We start from the raw sequence: 24,065 nt of genomic DNA, 5'->3' as shown, positions 1-24,065 counted from the left end.
TGCTAAGTTACAGAGGACATTATACACCTGACAGAGATGCTGTCAAGATTAATGTTATGTGGAATACTTTGAAGATGTACCGTGGAATCATAACCATGTGGTGTATTACAAAACCAGTCTGTCTGAAATATATGGTCTTCTATGGGAAGAGATTGCAGGAGGTGAATTTTTTTTTTTTTTTCCCCTAGGAACTTGAACGAGAAATTACATTTCAGGGTGACAGCGCCATTTATTACTCATTCTATAAAGAACTGCTAAAGGCTCCTTCCTTTGAAAGAGGTACAAGACCTGTTTGTTTTATTAACCTTGAAAAGTCCCATTCCTTTTGGAGGTAGTAAAAAACTCCTGCAGACTGGGGAGCCTAAATTTTATACTACTATATATCAGTCAGATTAATTAAAAATTGCGTGCTGTCCTAACTTTTCAGTGCCTTTAAAAACCCCAGTATTTACTTATCCTGTATTCCAGTGGATTGCCTTTAGTTGGTAGCCTGGAATAGGATAAATATTACTCTCCTGTTGTCCCCCATGAAAGTTATCATTTGGTTTGCTGATGCTACGTAGTGAATTTTGTGCCATGTAAGCATAATTTATGTTTAATTTGGGAATGGGTGTTGGATATAACTGGTTTCCATTCTCTGACAGGAGATGGAACAATTTATGTCAAGACTTGATCTGCTCAGTGCTGTCCCTACCATAGGTTTCTTCTCCTGACAGCTATGATGTATAGATGTTGATGAGCACAGAGTGATGGGGACAGAAACCAAAAGGAAAAAGAACAAATTGGGTGGCAATGGTCTCTCCTCCCTTTGCGCTTCTATTCTTTATCCTGCACTGGAGCTCACTGACCTAGGTCTGTAAACCAGCAGAAAACTAAAGCAGTTAAAAGAAGGTGGAATACTTTTGTGTCAGTTTAGTGAGTTCAGAAGGGCACCTAGGCTAGCATGGGGGAAATGCAAGAACTCCAGAAGAAAAGAGGGAGTGAACAGCTCTGTCTTGCAGTGGTCAGCCATTGAAGTAGTTTGGCCCTCATAATGAAACTTCATCTGAGGCCAGTTGCACTTTCTAGGTACAGTTTTATCGGTTGAACAGTTTGTCAGATGATGTGTAGCATGTCAGACATATATAACAGGTCTTTGGTACAACCAGTTCCTCGTTACCTCTGGGGAGACTACCTGCACTGTGGGTGCATGGGTTGCCTCATTCAGGCATGCTGCCTCCAGAAACAGGTCTACTAGGTATTATGGGGGCTCCCAATTTCCCAGTGTGTATTGTAGCTGTGCTGAACTCGGTTACAAGTCCTGCAAGACCTGGTTTGGCTTGCAGAGAACCAGCTGCAGACCACACACCAAGATATGCTCAGAGCTGGAAACAGTTACCTTGTTTGGCTGTTGCATTGTTGTGGTTTTCATTCTTCCCCCCTCTATAATTTTATTTTTCCTCTTCCATCTATTGTCTCTAATTATAATATCTCAGAATGATGTATCCTTAAGTATGCCAGCTTCAATTTCATCTCAATCCCATACAAAGGTGTATTGGGTTGAGTGGTTCTTAGAAGTCTCAGAAACACAAGGCTCAAAAGGGTGACAAGGCCATCGTGTCTGACCTCTTTGTGGAGGCAGGTTTAATACATCCTGCTCATCCCTGTTAGATCTTTGTCTCGCCTCTTAAGAACCTCCTGTGAAGGCAATATGTAGGTATCTGGTTCCAGGGCTGAATCAGTATGTTTCTAAAAGGTCTGTGCTTCAGTGGTTAGTTAGGGGCCTTCTGTTTAAAGTCTAGGCCAAAAACTGGTAAATAACTTTGTTGCTACATCAGCAGAGTGGAATAGCACCTGGCAGAGAAATTTCTCCTTCCTTTAAAATTGGGAGTGGTCAGTCAGTCAGTAGCTGTAATGAACCCATCTCTCTCATACCTTTGAGTACACTTTCACCTCTCTAAGAACAGCAACAGTGATTCCAAGAATATTTTTTTTTTTGTCTATAGGTGTTTATGAGCTGACACACAACAATAAGACAGTATCTCTGAAGACGATAAATGCAGTCCAGCAAATGACTTTGTACCCAGAGCTGATTGCAAGTGTTTTGTATCAGGCATCTGGTAGCGAAGTATGTGCATTTCTCCTACTTTTGGGGCTTTTGTTACGGTTGTGTGTGTGTGTGTGTACATGGGGCTTTCTGTGCTGTGTCCAATAAATACATGTGGGTTTTGTTGAATGGATTGAGCCAGCTCTCTCACTACATCCAGGTCCCCCTCAATCCTGATGAGTTTCTGGTGTAGGATTTTAGGGGTTTATATGCACTGAACTTTTCTGTCTGTTATTCTTTACTTCTACAAATGGCTTAGGAACGTGGAGAGAATCTCTGCTATTCGTTAAAAACAAAGTTAGCTCCTTCAGAGCATAGAAGTCTGTTGTGGTGGTATCTGTCTCTAACATTCCCTTATAGATAAACAGGAAACACACTTTTATAGATAAACCTTTTGTCTCTTTCTGCTCTACTCAGTCTTTGTTCTGCTTATAGTGCCTACTTGTGTTTTCTCTCATTATGTTTCTTTCTTTTTTTAATTATTTATTTTATATATGCTTCTCTATGTTTGAAACCATTCTTGCCACACCTTTACTTCTCCAACTTCCTTCCCTATGTATCTTCTTCCAATACTCCTGTGAACTTTATATCTTGCTGCAGTATAGATTTATTAAATCTGACACATATGATGTTCATGCTAGAGCAAATGCAAAAAACATGGCACTAGGAAGCTGAGTCCTGAAGTGTGCTCTTAATTCACTGTGCTTTGTTTCCCCTGAGCCCAAAACAAAAGCATGCTCAATACTTTTCTTAAACAGGGCCACCTCTTACCTGTTTGTAAAGCACCTAGCACACTGTTAGCAACATGCAAATAGTAAAGTAGTAATAATTTCCAGCTTCAGCTCAGATGCTGCTATGTCTCTTCGTTTTTATTTGTAATTTCAGGAAGTTATTGAACCAGTGTATTTCTACATTGGTATAGTTTTTGGACTGCAGGGAATTTATGTGACTGCATTGTTTGTAACCAGTTGGGTTATGAGTGGGACTTGGCTGGCAGGAATGCTGACTGTAGCATGGTTCATTATTAACAGGTAAGAAAAACATCTTTCTACGATCTAGTTTGTCAATAAGGTTTTAAAATATCAGAGCAGATTGAAATGCTTTCTGTTCAATGTTGTGTTCTCATTGTGGGAGCAAGGTCTTAGGCTGAATACAAAACATCTCCCAGAGATGTGCTGATTCTCACGATGCTTTTAGTAATGAAAAGGCCTCCTGTTGTCCAAACAAACCATCCGTGCTGCCAGTTGAACTCATTTTATGTGTGGTGTGAATACAGGAGTATCTTCACACAATTCCATTTTGCAAAAACATTCCTCAGAAGGTTTTGGTTTTGTGCTGGTGAAGAATGAAAACAAACGTCTGAAGTTTGTGAAGTTGGTGTAAAATAGAGTTGCTTTGTGGCCAGCTCCAAATACTGCAATCGTTGCTCTGTTGCATAGAAGGAAATGACCAAGTGCATTTTTCTTGCAAAGAATCTTTTTTTTTTTTTTTAAGAATTAGCTTTTGTGCAAATCTGAGTCTTCTTAGATGATCCTGATCTCAAGATACCTTAATTTTTTTTCTCAAGAAAATGCCCCTTGCCTTTATGAAATGTAGGAGGAAGCATCAGTGGGGCAATGAGAACTTCTGCTCAGATTCCTGGTGATTCTTCAGATTTACCACAAAGCTCTGGGTCTTTCTGTGAACGTGAGAGCACTTGAAAGAAAAAAGCTATAGAGAAGCAAAATATTAGAAATATACCTTTGAAGCTGAACTGTTGGGAAGCATCTTTTAGGAGTGTGAAGTCATCATGAGCAAATTTGTGATGAAGAGTTAAAAATAATGTTCATTAAGCTGATGTGAACAGCAGAAAGTAGGAAAAATGGTGAACAAACTTTTTTTTCTTTTTTTTCCCCAAGAGCAAAGAAGATTAAACAATGTTAACAAATTGAAATGTCCAGTAGTTAAAAAAAACTCCAAATACGCTTCTGTAAGAGACCTCAGGGGTAAAAATGAAAGGTGGTGCTTTCAAATATCTAAATGATAAAGGAGTTTGAGGCTCCTTTTTAAAAGCATAGTAGGCACAAAGACAACTGTACCTCTGAAACTGATGCCTTTGATCACATTTGAAAGTGTGACTTGTGCTTCTAAGTCACTTTAGCACTTTTTAAAACTTTCTCCTGCAGCTCTAATTGTGCAGATACTGTCAGGTCGTTCCATGAGAAGACCCCGCTGCTGTTTTGGCCCATGCTCCCCATCTGTCTTTAATCTCTTGTTTTGCTGGGCAGAATTCTCCCTGTAGACAGAGTATCTGCTGGTGCTGCTGCTCTGAGGGAGCACCACTGCTTTGGATTCCGAGTATGTTGTGCTCGCCCGCCTAAACCGTGCCTTTCACAGGCCTTGTCTGAGAACTGAATGGAGCCTTTTCTCACAGCCCTGAGCTGATTTCCATCCCAGTGTGAAAAGTTGCTGTTATGGCAGCGATCCCCTGTCTATGGACATAAGACCATTTAGCACTGCTCGTGGCCAAAGAAAGCTCTGTTGTCACAGTGCAGGTTGGCAGAAGCATCCAACACAGAGTGTTGTGCTGGGTCAGAAAAGGTTGGAGGCAGATGCTTTTTGGCTTCAGTCCTATAAATGCCACCTAGTAAGGAGACCTGCTGAATAAATGGGTAAAGATTGGACTTTCTATGCTAATATTAAATTTGTGACCTGTATCAGCAGGGAAATTGCGTCAGTGTTAATTTAGACCTAACACAGGAATAGTTTGCTTGCTAGGCTACACTGATGACTAGAAGTGACATTTAGGCTTTCCTTGATAATTTTATTCCATAAATCTTTTAATAATTTTGTTTGTCTGTACTTTATTCTAGGACAGATACAACAAGAATTGATTACTCCATACCATCAAGGGAAAACTGGGCTTTGCCTTATTTTGCATGTCAAGTAGCAGCTCTCACAGGCTATTTAAAAAAAAACCTAAATTGTTCTGCTGAGGTAAAGCAAAATTAATTTCTTAATAAAGAGTTGCTGGTGGAACTGTGCTCTGGAGTAGTTACCTCTGTCACTCTTGCACACTGGGCAGAAAACAGTAGATGTTTTGTTTGTTCTTTTCAAAGCAGCCACTTGGATTTCACCTAGGCATGTGCAGTTCTTGTTGAGCGACTCGTGCCCTGCCCTGTTATGCCCCCGTGAGGGTTCAAAGAGAACAGTGTCATAATGAGCTGTGTGCTGCCTTTTTAAAATAAACTGATGCAGATTTTTTTTTCTCACTATGTAAAATATTTTGTTACTTATCCTGTTGCTCAGAGAAGGTGGTGGTAACTTCCTTTCCCTGTGTCTCTGTCAATTATGTTTCTTCTGATTGGCTTTAAATGTTTTTGAATGCTTCAGTAATTACTTTCTTCTGTCTGAGAACACATTAAGTATGTCTGAAGTCAGTATTCTTTAGCTATTTCCTAAAATAGTAATTGATTTCCATAGTTAACAACCTCTCAGTTACTTAATGGCAGTGATGCATAGGTATGAAATTAATGCGCTTTTTTGTTATTTTCCTTTTTTTCTCTAGAAGTTTTGTTACCTTTTGGTGAATGCTTCAACATACACCTTCATGATGATGTGGGAATACAGTCATTACCTCCTGTTTGTCCAAGCTGTTTCTCTTTTTCTGCTAGACAGCTTTGCCCTGGCACAGACAGAGAAGGTATTAGAACTCTTCAACCTACCCATAGCTGAGGACTTAAATACAGCCTCAGCGGTGCCTGCCACACAGACCGCTCGGGAGCTCCAAAGGGTGCAGACTGAGCGACAACTTGAATGTCTTGCAGCCTGGGTCCAGCTCAAGTGCATGCCATGTCCATCAGAAGACTAAACCAGCTTTGCACTCTCTCTCTTTTGCACTACTGTTTGGTGCAGGTTTCCTAACAAAAGGGTCAGAAGCTTCTGAGATCTGAAACATCCTTGGAGAACTGAAAGAGTGGTGAATGCTAGTCCTGCATCCTTTGTGGACTAGCCCCACGGCTGACCAAAAAAACCTGCTCTGTTGTCACTGTGCAGTTAGTTTATAGTTTTAGTAGATGTAACTTAGTTTCACACTGTGTGCCATACTAATTCATCACCTCTTCTTCCAACTGTTGTTTTTCTGTTCCTCATCAGAACAGAAATGTTTGTTCTATTTCAGTTCAAAGCAAGGTCATCCTTAAATGGAAGGGAGAAGATGGGTGTTTTGGTAACAGTCTGAAGAATTGAGTATCGGGGCTTACAAGATAGTCTTCTCAATCAGTAAATAACAAAGTACCAGCAGCTTTGTGTTCCTGACAGGTTAAATAAGCAACTTACTGTGAAGGCAAGGAAAGCATGTGTTTACAGTGGTCAGCTCTGTCACACACACTGTGTTTGCATACTGTGGCATTGTGGTTACTGCTTCACACTGCATCACAGTGAGATGTTAGAGAATGGGAAGACCTTGTAAAACACTACTATTTTTGCCATTTTTGCAAAATTATTGTGAAGAAATTATGCACTAGTTACTTAAATTGACCAGGATAATTTTTAGACTGAAATGCTTTTCAGAGCCAAAGGCTGGACTCATGAGTTGGAGTGTAGAGATCCATTAATCCCTTAATTACCAGAGGGATGGAGTGAGATATCTCCTGCTCTAAAAAGTAAGACTTATATCCACTATAATTTTATTTTATTGTGTTTTATTTTATTCTATTTCTTCAACAGGTACATGAAGTTTACAAAATCTACTTGTTTTCTCTCTTCTTGGGGTACCTTTTGCAGTTTGAAAATTCAGCCTTACTAGTGTCACCGTTACTGAGTCTTGTAGCAGCTTTAATGTTCTCTAAATGCCTTCAGGTAACTAGATTCTCCTCTAACTCAAAGTGTAGTTTTTGTGATTTAAACTGAACTCCAAATGATGTGGCATTCTTAAAATATTTTTGCAGATGAATTTGAAAAAAGGTACATTTATGGCAAGATTGCTGAAAATAATGTACATTTATTTGGTACTTACAATAACAGTGACACTAAACTTCTTACTAAAGGTAAGAGTCCTCTATAAAAAGTGACTTGAATTGTCAGAATCAAAATGAAAGTTGCAGATGTATCTTGGAAATTTTTTTTCGATTGTTGTTTTTCTTACTGATCTGAGAGCTCATAGCTGACTTAATAGGAAACTGGAGTACTAAGAACTGCTTTATTTTGTATCTGTATAAAAAGTCAAACTCAAGCAGCTGGGTTTTGTTGGGGTTGTGGTCTTTTTGCTTGAGGTTAAAACATTGTATAGAAATACTCTTTAAATCACACTTTAGCTATTTCATCAGTGTGGGTTTCATTATAAAATTACATATGGCATCTGCAAACTGATCTGAATATTAACAAAATAGTCTTTTGCATGGAGGGTAGATGTTCATTTTCATTTGTGTTTCAACTAGACCATGGGAACAGAGACTTGCACTTGGTGCAGGAGCCAGCTAGGAGCCGAGATTACACAAAAGGGTTTGAGCCTGGTCTTGTAGTTCGATTAGCAACTCCTTCTTGCTGGCTCTAGCCTTTTACATGGCTTACTGTGCTTTTCCTCCATGTCTCAGACTCACTCTGGTTGTGTTAGTTAACAGTGTTTACTTAAAAATAAAGAAACTAGTGAACCCTATAAAGTTTGAGAGGATGCTCAGAACTGATTGTTTTCTTGTGCCATTCAGATTGGTTAGCCTTGCTGTATCACCAGGAAACTAAAACCTAACCTTGTAAAAAATGAGTTAAATTACATAGACAGTGCACAGAACTTTTGGCTGCTCAGACAATTTATGTGAAGATTACAAATGCTGGTAACTTTTGCTAGGCTGCAGTCCTATTGTTTAGTGGAGCCAAACGCAATGTTCTTTGGCTTGCTTGGGGGTAAGTTTTGTTCATTTTTCGTGATCCCTTTTACACAGCTTGGTAGTCTTGACAACTTGTTAACAGCTCTTCACTTGGCTTCCCGTGTGGGTACATGAATGAAATTAAGGGAATGATAATCTTAAGGAAACCCACAAGATATATTCATTTAAGTGAAGATTTACAATACTATACTGGTACCTTAATTGACACACTTAAACTAATTTGTTAGTTTTAACTTAATCTCGAATAGTTGATTGTTCCCTGCCATTTTGTAATCTGAATGAAGTGACTACATGGAAGTTGCTTCAGCACCTGGTAAGATTTTTCTCTGCTAAATTAATTTAATTAATTTTCAGATGTTTGTTCCTCATAAAGAAAATGAGCATTTGCTGAAGTTCATTGAAGTAAAACTTGGTTTAAACACAACTAAGTAAGTTTTTTTAACTCTTTACACCTTCTAAGATATCCAAACTTATGAAACTGTCCAGAGAAGTATAGTATTTCAGTGGCTTGTGAGAATTTTATAGAGGAGTTAGGAAAACAGTTTCTATTGGTCACCTAGTTTCAAGATTGAATTTTAAAAAGATGGACTTAGAGAATTTACTTAGGATTTTGAGGTTTCTGAGGCACCTCAATATTTTTCATCCCTTTGGGATGAAAGCATTTCATACATTTTTGTTGTCTTTTGATGTTGAAAACCTAAAACTTTCTGTACCCTGTCTACTGTTTCTAACAAGACTTGAAAGCAAATATAATAGGGTAAAGGTGGTGGTACTTTTATAGGTTGGCAAAGAAAGGGCTCTGAAGAGAGTCATGAAATATTGATACTATCTCAAGATAGGGTTGAGGTATGGGGTTTTAATTTTAGTTTTTGTAAGAATAACACCCTGCCATAGAAAAAAAAACCAAAACAACAAAGCAAACCTCTGAGTTTTGGAAGACATTAGGCCAAGGCACAACTTAAAAGTCAGAGGGAACTGTTTCGATTCTAAAGAAAACTTTGCATCTGTATGAGAGTTGAATGTTTGTCTACATAAAGACATCACAGCTACAGATTTTCTGGGACACTTCAAATGGAGTATTGATAAGGACTGAGACACCTCCAGGCCCAAGCTTGCAGTTCAGGGAACTGGGACTCTCTCCTGGGGACCATATCTGTCTCACAAAACTACCTCACAGCCTTTCAAGGGAAGCAGTGGAAAATGGCATCACACATCATTAAACTGTTGGGGAATTTTTGGAAGACAAGGTGTAATGACGTGGACTAAGATGCATACATGCATGTTCTTCAGTGTTTTGGAAGAAAAGAAAGGACAGCTTCTGGTCAGGATTTCAGTTTATTCAGCTACCAGGTATTATGGATTTTCTTCTTTCCCCTCGGGCACTTGTGGCATGTTACTTCCCAGGCTGTTGAACTCTGCAGTGAAGCCAGTGATTGAGACAAACTGGGTGCAACTACGCTCAGAAAAATTGTGTAGCTGTAGGTTGAAATTACGATTTGCAGCACAAGAGCTTCAAGATCTGTCTTTTAAGGCCAGTTTGGACATGCCCAGCAGTTAATCTTTAGACTGATTCTGTCTAATTGAAAGTGGTTCAGTTCTCTCATCTTCCTTTGGGGGAATGAAAAAGAAAAGAGGGAGGAAAGCGGAACAAAATCAGACGGGAATGCATTCACGGCATCACATGCTGCACCAATTCCAGTTGAGAATACACACTGAAAGTGCTTCTTGGCTGAGTATAGAATCTTTCTGCCTGTTAATTGAGAAAGAAGAATGATCAAGTGGGTTCAGCTACAGAACTAGAATTTCAGCATTGAGGATTCTATTCTTGGCAGCTTGTTTGTGATCTCAGATGACCACCTTCCCTTCTTCATCTTCCTGTCTGGAATGAGGACAAGCATACCTTCCTGCATCAGTATCTCTAAAATCTTAATCCACTCTGACAATGAAGTGCTTTGTGGTCCCTATAATGGAGTTATGTGGGAGGTTGGGTTTTTGTCATATGAAAGAGCTGTAGTCTGGTCTCCAGACCACAGATTCTTTTTTGGAAGATAAGCTTCTGACAGATCCTCTAAACAAAGTTGTTTCCAGTGATAAAAAGATAACTTTTCAAAGATGAATTTCAAGTATTTTCCTATCACATATGTAGGTTAAACTGTGATTGGTTGTGTGCTGTGGTGGTGGTTGGGAGTTTTTTTCTAATCTCTGGGGTGTCGTTGTTGGTTTTAATGGGATGTTTTTGCCTTACTAGGAATTTTACAATGAATTGGCTCCTTTGTCAAGAATCTCTGCAGGCACCCTCCCAAGACTTTTTTTTGCGACTAACACAGTCATCACTGTTGCCTTTCTATATTTTAGTATTAATTATATGCCTTTTTTCTGTAACTCAGGTCATTTTTAGGAGAATTTGGTAAGTAACTTATTTATACTGAAAAGTCAGAAGTTAAAAATAAGAGGTTCATGAAGGTCATGGGGTTTGTTACTCCAAAGTGTGTTGCACTGTTGAGCTTGCCAGAGTGTGAGCACCAGGGAGAAAGTCCACCAGAGGCTCCTAAAGAAAAGGCTTTTAGTGACAGGCTTCTTGAGCATCCCTCTAGTCAAATCAGGAAGTTGTTTGTCATTGTTGTGGGTTTTGGGTTTTTTCCCCATGGATGCAATTCTTATAGAATGCTGGCTACTGTTTTATGATATGTTTATGTCTCTTCTCATTGCAAGGGAAAAAGATGTTTTGTCTTGTTTTCCCCTTCCAACAGCGAAGTTAAGTGATTGTTGCTACAGAATTTTTCTCTGTTTTGGATTTTTTCCCAAGTGTATGTACTGTGAAGGATGAGCTAGGTGGAGCTGAGTGGATTTCAGATTTCTAATGCTACGTTGTTGGTTTGGGGTTTTTGTTTGTTTGGTTTGTTTTTTTTAAACTCTTGTTTACTGTGATAAGGTCCATCAGCCTTTGCTCAGAACAGAGCTGAAGTAAAACTGACTCAATTATTTTAGTTTCACAGTGATGCACAGTTCCCTTGAGAAAAGGGGTAGTGGAGCTGTATGTTTACAGGCTAAGAATAGCAACACTGTAGATCCTCCTCTAACTTATCTTGGAAAGTCAGTGACTAGGAAATGATCTCTTCCTGGTAAAAGATGAATGGTGTAACTGCTTAGGCATTAGCTAAGGTTTTGTCACTTGTCTGCAGCAAAAATCAATACTTTTTTTTTTCAAGGAACAAAACTTCTATTAGATAAAGATTATATTGCTGTAAATAAAATAAAATGTTTGACAGGTTGGATGTGTGATAATATAATCAAAACAGTGAAACAAATTTTTTGCTAGTGGTTGAAATAGCTATTTATTACATTGTAATAAGCAGTGACTCCAGTATGTCCAACAGCTTTTTGAAGAAAAGCTTAAAATGAACCATCTTCCACTTTATTAACTGCTTCAATATTTAGAAAACCAAATCTCAAATATTTTTCCATTTGATGTGAGGAAGCTTATTATATAATTCTAACTGGAAATCACATCATGTTATCTATTGTGTGTCTTGCTGTCTTGTTTCTAGAAAAGCATTTGTTGCAAGATTTTGATTATGATTTTTATTTATAATGTATTACTAGGATTTATAACAATGTGAATAAAACATGGGCTTTTTTGTTATCTTACCTGCATAAGGTGGTATATACATTCCATACACAATTATCACCTAGAGATAACCATAATTCTTCACCAAGTTAACTTACTTGGAATGCATGTACAGCGTGCTTCATCTAAATGTGTGCAGAGTGTGCACACTCGTAAATGAGGGTGTCTCTTGTTGCTGAATTAGCTTAAAATAGGATTTATAGTCATAGGCAGTGATCCCATTGCATTAATTCACAGCCATTGCTTCAGACAGGCTGCAGTCTAAAACAAGAGACAGCAGATATGGATAGATCACTGATGAAGTACAATAACCAAATGAGCAGTACAGCATTGTGTGATGTGACAACAGGATGATCTCAGTGTACTGCTGACGTCATAGAAGTATTTTTATTGGCACCTTTGCTTGAGATAATGTCTGAATTAAGTGATGTCTCATTTTCTCCAACTGCAGTGGTGAACCACTGAAAGAGGCAATTAAACTTGAGGATGGTCGAATTGGAGAGAGGCCAGAAATAGTTTATCATGTAATTCACACAATTTTACTTGGTTGTCTAGCGATGTGTTTGGAAGGGTAAGTCTGATTTTGATGTATCTCTTTTGAAAGCAACAGAGCTCCTGAGTGGACGTGACACACCATTCATCTCTTTGAAACTCACTCCTTTTCAGAAACGTTTTTTGCCTGTAGTGGCTCTAGTTAGTAAGGGAGAGAGCAAAGGTCGTTTTGCCTATGAATTGGCTACAGGTATATGATGAATTGTGCTTGGTCTCTAATGTGTGTTCCAAGCTTTTAATGCAGTCAAGATCTGAGACATTAATTGAAGCAAAATTTAATCCCTTTATGGTATTTAAACGTAGAACTGTGCTGTAATTCTTTTAATACTGTATTCTAGCAAGATCTTGTGTAGTGTTTTGGTGAACAGTGTATTGAAGTATTTGGACATGGAAGATTTATCCATCTGCTAGTGTCTAGGCTAACATGAAGTATACCTTTGTTTGACATGTTAAAGCAGTAGCAAAACTCTTCAAAGGTTTGTTTAATCCTTTAAGCTGCAGAAGCGAAGTTTTAGAAAACATTATTGTTCTCATCTTGGCTCTTGGTTAAATCACCTTGAAGGTGGCAGACTTGTGTTTTCATTATGCTCATGATCATAAAATCTGAATATTCAAAATCTGTTAAAAGTGAGCAGACTGCTGTTACCATGTAGTTGTCTTAGCTTGACTAGTCTATCCTTAAGAGGCAGACAATAGCAGCAAATCATAAATTGTTTATTAAATATTTTCCTTTCCTTTCTTCAGGAACTCCCTTATAGTACAGTGTCTGTACAGCTTTGCTGAATAGCTGCTTTTTATCCTTGCTTGGCTGGAAAACCGCAACAGCCAAGTGACTTTACTAGTCTCTTTGTTTTTCTTTCATCCTCCCCTGAACTCTGTGAAGGATTTTGTCATCTTTGACCTTGGATCTTGCTCCTACATCTTGCAGCAGATAAATCAGGTGCCTGCTCTTCTGCTAGAGATTTCCTTGGTTTACCCTTCAGTGCCATCAAATTTATCTCAGATTGCTTGAACATCCAGACTGTGTTTGACATGTGAAAAAAAAATCTGAATGTTTTTATAAATAGCTTGAATACAGAGCCATGCACAGAGTCCCAACTGAGTTATTGCAATGTCTTTCAGAATGAAATATCTGTGGACACCTTATGTTTGCATGCTTGCTGCATTTGGTGTGTGCTCTCCTGAACTGTGGATGACACTTTTCAAGTGGCTCCGACTGAAAGCTGTGCATCCAATACTGCTGGTGAGTTGCTGCTGCCAACCTATTCTGGGTCTAGGAAGTTCTTCCATTATTCTTTGCCTAAATTAGGGAAATTATTGTTTGCAGACAGTTTTTGCCTGGTAGAAAACCTCAGTTTCACCTACTGCCACTCTGAGGTTTCAGGCATAAATGCAGCCTACTGTACAAACAGAATCAGCAGCTAGTCCAACGATGGAGGACAGAGAATGGTCCATAATCCATTTCTTCTAATACATATTTTCTAGGCTCTGATTCTGAGTATGGCAGTTCCCACAATAATTGGATTCAGCTTGTGGAAAGAGGTAAGAAAAGCACCTTTGTGGGTTTTGTTTTGTATGTAGGCACAATATGAGTCAAAACGATGAGCAAATATGACATATACTTGGTGAAATTAAATGCATGTAGGAAATCAAAGCTGGCATCCACTGAAAATGTATTACATTTTGGTGGGTTTTTTTTTAAACAAAGATGTTTATTTTTCAGTGTGAGGTATTTGATAATATAATTTGTTAGTGACTGCTTATTGTAATTAAGAAGTGTTTAATTTGAAATGAAGAATTTATTACATTCAGCTATTATGCTTTGGTTGTATAAACTGACTCAACAAAGAAAATACTTCCAAATAAAGACTCGGGATGTCGAGGACTCTGTTGCCCCAATCTTGGTGTTAGTGCTAGGGAGGGAGGTTAGGTGGAAATAAAATCATGGGAAGCCACAAGCAAATAACTTGTTTGAAAAGCTCCCATCAAATTACAATGGAGTTAACTCCTTTGTAGAGAGTGGTGTGTAGAGGTACTGTGATACAGGAAAGAAAAGTTACAGGTGTTTCCATGTTTGAAATAAATACTTAGTTCTTTATTGCAAGTCACAGGCAGACTGGAGAGGGAAGAGTATTTGGAAGTTATTTTATAAGCTTCCGTAAGTGCAAAAAATAAGGGAAATATCCTATACAGTATAAGCCTCTACTGTACTGACAAAGCTTCAAAATAGTTTGATTAGGTTTATAAGAATTCAAGTAAGTTTTGTAAGAATTGAAATAAATATTTTTTAAAAAGCATTCAGATATAAAAGTCAGTCTTGACCAAAAGTGTCTTAACAGATTTTCTAATGTCTATCTTATAATAGAAATGTTGGTTGCAGTGTAATTTGACTCTCTACACTTCTGCCAGAGCAATAGATATTCCCCTGGAAAAAAACCCACAAAAAGCTACAGTTTCTCAAAAGAGTTATGAAATCTATTACAACAGTGGAAACTAGCTTAGTTGAACAAATAACTCTTTTTCAGATTATCCTTTTATAAACGCATTGTGGGGGTTTGGGCTCTAGAGGGCTTCATCCATTGCAGATCCAGCTTTTGCTTTTAAGCAGTGGTGAACAGTTTGCACTCCAGTTTCATAACTCATCCCTGAGCTTGGAAACTTTGATTAATAGTAACAGGACTGTGCAAATGCCTTGAGGCTCTTAATCTGTTACCGTGGCTATAAATGGCTGAGTGTGCAGCTCAGCATCTTTCTGCTTGGCTGCCCCCTCAGTCTCAGTCTGGCATGGTTCCTCATCTCACTAGATTTTTCTGAGGGCTCTGATGGATAAGTGAAGCTGGTTCTCCTTGAGGTGGCAGTAGCGGTTCCTCTTTCTGTTGTCTTCTGTTCCAGGGACAGTTCAGGCATATGTGTAACAACACTGCTACAGCCTTCAGCCCTGATATGAACAGATGGCAGCTGTTCTTCTGCCACCCTAACATGTCTGGTTGTAGATTGCTATTGCTTGACAGCTGAACTGTTCAGGTAATGGGGGGTGGAAACTCCTCAGTTAAAAGCAGGCTCCCATTTCCAGCTGTCACTCAACTATGGCTTCCTGGAAGTAAGTTGTCCCTTTAGACTGCTTATCCTGCAAATGTTTTCCCTTTCAAACAGAGCTGGCATCCAGTAGCTTTCATTTAGCATTTACAGCAGGGGGAACATGCTCCAGCCCTTCAAGGCTGGCCAGCTTCTAGTCGTGCCTTCTTCAGATAAATGTTCAAAATGGCTCTAGAACTTAAAAAAATGGCTCAATATCAGCCAGCAGTGTGCCCAGGTGGCCAAAAAGGCCAACAGCATTCTGGCTTGTATCAGAAATTGTGTGGCCATCAGGACTAGGGCAGTGATTGTCCCCCTGTACTCAGCTCTGGTGAGACTGCACCTTGAATACGGTGTTCAGTTTTGGCTCACTCACTACAAGAAAAATGTTGAGATGCTGGAGCAGGTCCAGAGAAGGGTGACGAAGCTGGAGAAAGGTCTGGACCACCAGTTTTATAAGAAGCAGCTGAAGGAATTAGGGCTGTTTAGCCTGGAGAATAGGAGGCTGATGGGAGACATCCATACAGATATCTAAAAGGTGTTTGTAGCTAGGTGGAGGTTGGTCTCTTCTCCCAAGTAACGAGCAGTGGGACAAGAGGAAGTGGCTTCATTGCACCAGGAGACGTTTTGATGGGATGTTGGGAAAAATGTCTTAACCAAAAGCCTTATCAGTCACTGGTACAGGCTGCCCACGGAAGTGGTGTAGTCACAGTTCCTGGAAGTATTTAAAAGATGTGTAGATGTGATGCTAGGGATGTGGTTTTGTGGTCGGACTTGGCAGTGTGAGGTTAACAGCTGAACCCTGAGATCTTAGGGGTCTTTTCCAATCTAAATTATTCTGTGATGCTAGAGTTGCTTTTCTTAATAAAGGACCTGTTGTTCCTTCACTCCCAAACCCAACAGGGTCGGGAAGCTGTGTTGCAAGCTTGCAGTCTGGGCTGGTCTGACTACCCAGAATCCCAATATTTTCCCAAAATGTTTTTTCAAGAGCATAGACTTAGATACCCTGCTTCATACAGTCTAGTATACTTTCTTCACTGCAGCGATTGAAGTAAAAGTCAGAGTGAAGCCCACCCACATAATGCTCATCCAGGAAATTCCTTCTCTCCTTTCCTGCTTGCACAGCACCTTTACATCAAGACACAGTGGTCCAATCCCCCCTGGTCAGGCGGGTTTACCATGAGACATTTGTCACCTTGGTTCAGTGGCCGTATTTGTATGCATTTGCCTGTGGAAACCTGAACTCTGATTTTGAGGCATTTAAGGCCAGTTAAAGTTGATCAATGCTGTTGCCATATAGTTGGGGATTTTTTTCCTCCTGTTTTTAAAACGCTAAGTATTCTAATAAAATAGAAAGAGATTACAACTTCTGTTTAATGTACTTATTTTGGATAAGGTCTCCTTGTGTCAGGTAAGTATAAATACTGTGTTTTGCCAACTATTCAATATTCAAATAAAAATACCAATCAGGAAGGAAAACTCAGATGAAACCTGCTTCTGTTGTATTAAGGCATTAATGTAATGATATGCGCTATAGTTTTTTAACTGTAAGTAACCAAAAATGTATTTCCATTAGTTTTTCCCTAGGATAATGACAGAACTTTCAGAACTACAAGAATTCTATGATCCCGATACAGTAGAACTCATGACATGGATAAAGTAAGTATGAAGTCTTGCATTTCTATTTTACTTCTTTATGTCAGGGTATTTTTATCTCAGCATTTTGTGGATCTAACTCTGTGAATCTGAGTTTTCCCTTGCTGAATCATTATGCAATGTAGGGGGAGATGGGAGGAGAAATGTATATTTAAAGTTTGGTATTATTCCTGTGAAAAGAAGCAAGTATTTATCAATTACAAGAGAAGAAGATGACAAAACAAGCAAGCAAATCACGTTTAATATTATTACTAGAGCTAGTTTCCAAATGGAAGTGGACATCTTAGGCCTTGGCTCCTCACACACTAACTTCTCAGTAGATTAGAGGATTCATGTTGAATCTAATCCCATGAGGGACAGAAACAGAGACATTTCTCTGTATGTGAGCCAGCAAAATGAAATACCTGGGTGTGAGGATTTAGACTTCAGTCAAGAAGTGTGTAGCATAAACATGTGTGATTCAAACTTTCCCCTTTGACCAGAAGGCTGGAAAGGTTCTTCTTTGACTGGCTAGGCAGGACATAGCAAACACTGACCCGAGTTGTTTAGTTCATGCTGAGCCATATACATAGCTAACACTGAGTCAGGTTGTTTTCACAGGTGTGTTTTTCTTCTCACCAAAAGCTTCAGAACTGGGTTCTGGCCTCACTCAGTCTAACTTTGAACTATCTCAGTAGGAGCTGCACTTCTCTGAAAGTTAGACCCCATGTGTTCAGATAACTTCCTTACCTTTAACTGTGTTTTTTTAATATTATTTTCTGTATTTATATAGTCCTTAATGTCAACCTGTTCATCTTCAGAAAAGACAGGGCTGGTAATTGCGGTGTTCCAGCCAATTTCTTCTTTCTGTTAATAGCAGTGTATGTTGTTTGCCAGTGCTGTAGCTCTTCAAGACAGCAAGTAGGATAACGCCAAGTACCTAACAGCATTTACATTAGTCTGCATATATCACACTTCAAGTACATAATTAATCATGGTGAATTGCACTGAGCTAAGAGCAATTTGATTACCCTTATTTGTAGCAGCTGTTCATATTTTTAATGAAAATAAGGATTTTTTTTTTCCTTAAGGATATATATAGATATCCATATTGGAATTTTAATTGAATGTCATTATTATGATGTATTTTCTTAAAATTTTCTCTCTGATAAAATGAATATGTTTTGAATTTTCTCAGCAGGAAAAGTTCCCCAAAGTCTGTAATAAAGTGTGACAATGACTGTTTTCTTTCACAAATGCAGGAGTACAAATAGTCAAAAGATGAAACTGAACCCAGGAACATAATTACTGTAGACACCATTCTATATCATTACACTGCTTACTTGTAGATGTTTAAATACATGGTTGTAGAGATCAAATGAAAGTAATCATAAATCTTTCCCTTACAAGATAACACTATGTTGTTCCTTCTTTTACCTACCCTCCCTCCTAGGCTTGTTACGTCACAAATCAGCAACCATTCAAAAAAGCAATAGTTTGATCCATTCCACAACCAATCTGAATGATACTCCTTGGATTGCAAGGAGGGGAGAATGCACGTCAGCCCTTGCCCCAGCAGAAGTCCTTCCTTCCAAATTCCTTATTGCTGCAGGTCTGACTGAGCTTTTCCTGGCAGGGAAACTACTGCCACTGCAGCATTAACACCAGCTGTAATTAGACCCCCAATGATACCTTCATGCATGCTAATTCATGCCATAAAAGCACCTTAGAAGCTTCACTCAGTGTTTAAGCACAGTTTTGAGAAAGGCATCCTGTCCTCAGATGTGTATGTTGATGTTTCTCTTGCAGACGACAGGCCCCTGTGGCTGCTGTGTTTGCTGGCAGCCCACAGTTAATGGGTGTGATTAAGCTTTGTACTGGCTGGATGGTGTCAAGCTTGCCTTTATATAATGATGATGATCTTCTTAAAAGAAATGAAAATGTGAGTATTCAATTCCAGAAATGTATGTGTATTAACAGTGATTTATGGACTGTTCCTTCCTGTAAGCCTCAAGTGCCTGATTGAGATGTGTGGGATTGCTGCAAAGGTTAATGCTCCAGAGAAGATGGCTGTGTAACATTCCCCTTGGCCCACACCTTTACATTGCATAGCCCCCAGGCCACCTGGCAGTGCAAATTATTTGTTTGGTGCCACTCCCGCTACACGTAAGCAGCATTCCACATACCACAAGCCCCAAGTATTTAACTTACCACTGATTTTTGCATGGCATGAACATGTTTTCTTAATTTATAGATTTATCAGATCTATTCGAAGAGATCAGCAGAGGATATCTATAAGATACTCACATCTTACAAAGCCAATTTTCTGATTATTGAAGATTCAATTTGCAATGAAGTGGGACCTGTAAGAGGATGTAGAGTTAAAGATCTATTGGATATTGCTAATGGTCATGTAAGTAACAGTAAGAAAAAAACGGATGAATGAATGCTGTACTGTGTCCAGCTCAGGGGTCTCCAGTACAAGAAGGACATGGGGCTGTTGGAGCAAGTCCAGAGGAGGGCCACAAAGATGATCAGAGGGCCAGAGTACCTTTGCTAGGTGGGTAGGCTGAGAGAGCTGGCCTGGGGAAGAGAAGGCTCCATGAAGACCTTATTGCAGCCTTCAAGTAACTGAAGGAGTTTACAGGAAAGCTGGAGAGAGACTGTTTGCAACAACACTCAAGGACAAGGGGTCATGGCTTTAAGCTAAGAGAGGCTAGATTTAGGTTAGATATAAGGAAAAAATTCTTCTTTCAGAGTGATGAGGCCCTGGCACAAGTTTCCCAGAGAAGCTGTGGCTGCCCCCTCCCTGGCAGTGTCCAAGGCCAGGTTGGATGGAGCTTTGGCCAACCTGGCCTAGTGGAGGGTGTCCCTGCCCATGTCAGGGGGTTGGAACTAGATGGGTTTTGAGGCCCTTTCAACCCAAACCAATCTGGGATTCTATAAATACATAGAAAATTCATTTTAAAATAAACATTCTTACAGTACTCGTCTTATTTTTCTGATTGTAATTGGCATCGAGACAATAACGCATCAATTTTAGAAGTTTTCTCATGTCTGTTTCTTATACACCTGTAAACTTGCCTATATTAATCTTCAACTGTCCTAATCCCTCCTACTACATTATTATCTGGCTGTTCTGCTTTTCTGACAGTCATGAAATATCATTTAACTATCTGTAAATGTCTAAGACTCTTAACGCCTGGAGAGGTGTAAAGCCCTGTCTCAGAGGACTTTCTTTACAAGCTTTTAAAGATAAAATTTTAAAATTCAAAATATTCTAATTTAAATTTAGATTTAAAATTTCAAATCTAAAACTACCTGGGATGAGGACCAGCCTCCCATTCAATTCAGTACAGCCTGTTTGCTGCTGAAGAGGTTACAGGTCTATTTGGTTCGGCCCTGCAGATGTGTTGTCATTCCAATGGTTTAAGCCACAGCCAGCAGAAAGATAGATTGAATAAACTAGAGTTAAGATACCCATGAAATCTGCTTCAATCTTTTTCATTCTCTTCTGAATGCTGATAGCTGATTCCTTCTTGCTGCTGAGTGGGATGGAGTTTATAATGTGATCTCATTACCACTTGTTCAGGGTGGTAGATCACTGGAATACGCTGCCAGAGAGGTAGTGGAGGCCCATCCCTGGAGATACTCAAAGTCAGGCTTGGTGGGGCTCTGAGCGACCCGATCCAGTGAAGATGTCCCTGCTTACTGCAGGGAGGGTGGGCTAACCTAACACATTCTGTGATTCTATAACCCAGCAAAAGTTATGACTTTGTAAAGGCAGGAGTGGCTGTGAACTCACTTAGGGTTTGGTTCCTTCTTCTCAGATCAACAGGGGAGGAGGAGTAACCAGTTACTTGTAAAGAATCACAGGTTAGCTTCATTTAGTAGGTTTCCTGACTAAGAAAAAGAACTTGCTTTGACATTTCAGCCTGTGGTGTATTGACAATACCAAGTCAGTCCTTGGTTTGATTGTGGGGTTTGGTGGGGTTTTTTTGCCTTTGTTTTTTTAATGGGAAGGATACATATGTTTCTTTCATATAGATTTACATTCCATTCTTGGGGAAAAATCCAAGCTGTTCATCTGTGTTGAGTATTTTGTAAGCTCAAATTTTGGTAATACACACTTCAAAATAACTTGTAATGCAAGCATTTCATTTCTGTATTTGCTTGCATTTGGGGGAGTAGTTATAGGGGTGGTATGTTTTTAGGGGTTACTCTTTCATTTCCCAAGGAGTCTACCTCGTGATAGTTGCACGTGTAAGTTTCATGGCCAGTTTATCCACAGACAATATTGTCTCTGTTTTCCTATTCACTTCCTTACCATTCCTGAAATCTATAGGTTTTTTTGCCTTGCTGCTAAAATGATGTACACCATGATTATTCCATGTTATAGCTGGTACACTGTACTGTAACAGAGGGTGTGAATAAGCTCCCTTATTGATAACCAGCACACGTGATCTTTCAGTTTCTTCTCAGATCTGTTTTTACATTAATCAGTTCCTGTTCCCTCTTCACACTTAGGAAGTCCGCTGAAATAATTACCCGATTCCAGGTTTCCATTCCTGTATCTCCACTCCTGTATCTCTCATCTCCATGCTTCCTGCATACTTCTCTCTCATAAATAATCCTGATCTCATCCTAACTTCAGCAGCACAGTTTTGCCATCAGGTTTTTAAGTTTTAGTTTGATTCACATACCAGAATAAATGTCTTCCTCCTTTAATTCTGCAACACCAGTTATTAAGCATTTCTTCCTAAAGAACACTTACTTCAGTCAAAGGGGAGGAAAAAAACATTGAAAGACAGTACCCAGTGCATGGAACCTGTCTTTGATAAATGCCATACACTGTCGGTACACAAAACCATTCATTTATTGCTTTTGTATAATTAAGATTGTCAGAGTGACAAGGGTTATCCTGTTTATAGTGATTTATATAGATTATGAAGGGGAAAAGAAGGCTCATTATGAGAGTTTGTGAATGTCTATCATCTAAATGTGTAACAAAACAACTGGTATGTGCATACACAACTGACTCTTCAATGTTTTTAGAAGAGTGGCTGGCTAGTAATGAACATCAGTTATGCTTCCTGTCAGTGGCTGAGTCCATAGTGGGTTGGATGAAAAGTGCTAGTTGTAGAAAGAATTTTGGAATGGCCAACAGGAATAAAGTTTCTGGGTTTTTTTCAGACAGTTGGTATAGTTTGTTCCTGAAAGTTTATAGAGTGTTGTCTCAGGAAGCTTTGAAACAAAACTCAGTCTTCTTGCTAACAAAACTTGTCCAAGTCATATTGAAAAATTATCAAGGCTTTCCAAGCTAGTGGAAGCTAATGCATATGTAGCTGGAGGCTGCAGCATTTACCTGTTCCCAGAGTGAGGCAATGGACAGGCTGTTACGCTGTTGACAGGTCTATGGATGTGTTTTTCAAATTGCTGTGCCTAAGAAGGTAAGTATTACTTTCTCTCTTGGCCTAAGTCCTACAGTTCTGGTCTGTTATCTTGTTTCTGACACTTGTGGAGAGCATATGATTATTGATAGGGCGAGACAGATTTCAGCAGTCTTGTTGCTGAGGGACTGGATCTCAGGGGAAATATCTTTGTATTTGGCAGCCACCAACATTTATTTCTTCCCCTCCACCCTGAACTTGCCCTACCACCTTTTTTTAAATCCATATAAACTTGTGCTGTCAGAGTAGCAAATACTCAAGAATATCAAGCAGTCGATGATAAAACACACACGCAATTCGCTTCCAAGTCAGTTGGTTGGAATTCACAGGGCGGTACGTGTACGTGTCCTCAGGCTTTATTAGGTATGTCAGACTTGGCCACAGGTGGTATATGTGCAGGTCAGGTTGGAAGTGCTGGGTAAATGGGGCACGTGGGTAACTTCCCCTGCTGTCATTTGTTACTCTATGAATAAAGCACTGTGGTTTTAGTGTCTGCTATCCCGACAAAGGTATTAATTCCCCAAAGCTATTTTAGATGCTTAAACACATTCTAGAAGAATTACGTTTTCAGGTTATTGGAATCACACAGCATGGGAATTAAATGTCTGTCATAAATGAAACTTACAGAATACAGAGGTAAACTTAACGTACAGTATTGTGTTCTGTTACCACTCATCTTCACTGTTTTACTGAGATAATCTTCTTTTCTGACAGGTGGTTTGTGAGGAAGGCGACAGTTATTCCTACACAAAATACGGGCGGTTTTGTCATGAAATCAAGATGAACTATTCTCCATATGTGAATTATTTTACTCGAGTCTACTGGAATAGATCCTACTTTGTATATAGAATCAACACTGTGATATCCTTCCAGTCATGAAAAAGCATGCAAGCTGCTTTTTGAGGATTCATTGTGAATGAAATTCAGTTGGAAAAGTTCCTTTTTATCAAGACAGTTATTTTTGCAGATATCTGTGCACACATACAGTATACTGACAGTTTTATTTTACTGAACTGGAATTCTTTGAGCTACAGATCAACTGACACAGACACCACCCTTGAAGGAAATGGGACAATTTTACAGTCTCTACAAAGTGTGACAGTCTTCCACGTTTTTGCATTTCCTTCCCATTATAAATCATCTTAGTCCTCATGTAGATGAGATTTCTAACTTCAGTGATGGAGAGCTGATGTGGGCAGACTTCAGTAAATGCAGAAAAATTATTTAAAGAGCTCATTTAAGTGATGTTGCTTTTATTGTCTATCGAGAAAGCAATCGGTATCCTGAGTCTTTTCAAGTAAGTGTTTGGGTTGTTTGTTGTTTTAATTCTCCCTGTCTTCCACTGTAAACATTTCTGTGTTTATCAAACACACATTCATACATCTTAGGTGTAGCAGTAGTGTTTGTATAAATCAAATAAGGAAGATTTTATTTAAATAATGCTTCTGTAAGTTAAGGCACTGATCTCTACACTGGTAGAGACATGATGGTGGAAGTGCTTGGACTTAGACCTAGCGGCAAGGAGTCAGGAGACAAGGTCAGACCTCTTGTTTGGAAAGGACTTGTCTTCAGGATTTTTCCATGCTTAAATGTGTGTGTGTGTATACATACATACATACACACACACATGTGTCCTAGCAGCCATCAGAATGGGCCAGTATACAGCAGTATCCCATACTTGTTTTTGGACAAGTGTAGCAGGACAAGTAGGTTTGCTATTGAGACTTGTGTTTTACCCCCTCTGTGTGAGTTGGGGGGGGTGTTGTGTGTGCATA

The 24,065-nt window shown here is 39.2% G+C and overlaps 1 protein-coding gene across 1 annotated transcript in view; it reads left to right on the top strand.

Moving 5' to 3' along the window:
* The window catches only part of DPY19L4 (dpy-19 like 4), a gene marked incomplete at its 5' end in the record, with an annotated part of 28,445 nt that extends 5,183 nt beyond the window's left edge, over positions 1-23,262 (top strand). Inside the window, 16 exons of the mRNA XM_084280020.1 lie at positions 189-279; positions 1,986-2,107; positions 2,972-3,117; positions 4,939-5,062; positions 5,634-5,768; positions 6,794-6,925; positions 7,015-7,113; positions 8,305-8,378; positions 10,199-10,357; positions 12,030-12,149; positions 13,253-13,373; positions 13,616-13,672; positions 16,782-16,864; positions 18,650-18,782; positions 19,095-19,253; positions 23,005-23,262. Coding sequence (XP_084136146.1) covers positions 189-279; positions 1,986-2,107; positions 2,972-3,117; positions 4,939-5,062; positions 5,634-5,768; positions 6,794-6,925; positions 7,015-7,113; positions 8,305-8,378; positions 10,199-10,357; positions 12,030-12,149; positions 13,253-13,373; positions 13,616-13,672; positions 16,782-16,864; positions 18,650-18,782; positions 19,095-19,253; positions 23,005-23,169 — 1,920 coding nt within the window. The 3' untranslated portion in view covers positions 23,170-23,262. The remainder of the gene's footprint in view (positions 1-188; positions 280-1,985; positions 2,108-2,971; positions 3,118-4,938; positions 5,063-5,633; positions 5,769-6,793; positions 6,926-7,014; positions 7,114-8,304; positions 8,379-10,198; positions 10,358-12,029; positions 12,150-13,252; positions 13,374-13,615; positions 13,673-16,781; positions 16,865-18,649; positions 18,783-19,094; positions 19,254-23,004) is intronic.
* Positions 23,263-24,065: the final 803 nt, after the last annotated feature.

Source organism: Gallinula chloropus, assembly GCF_964237585.1.
Source record: "Gallinula chloropus genome assembly, chromosome: 2".
Classification (NCBI taxonomy): Eukaryota; Metazoa; Chordata; class Aves; order Gruiformes; family Rallidae; genus Gallinula; species Gallinula chloropus.
Note: the sequence above shows the minus strand (reverse complement) of the source record. Positions and strands in the feature narration are given on the sequence as shown.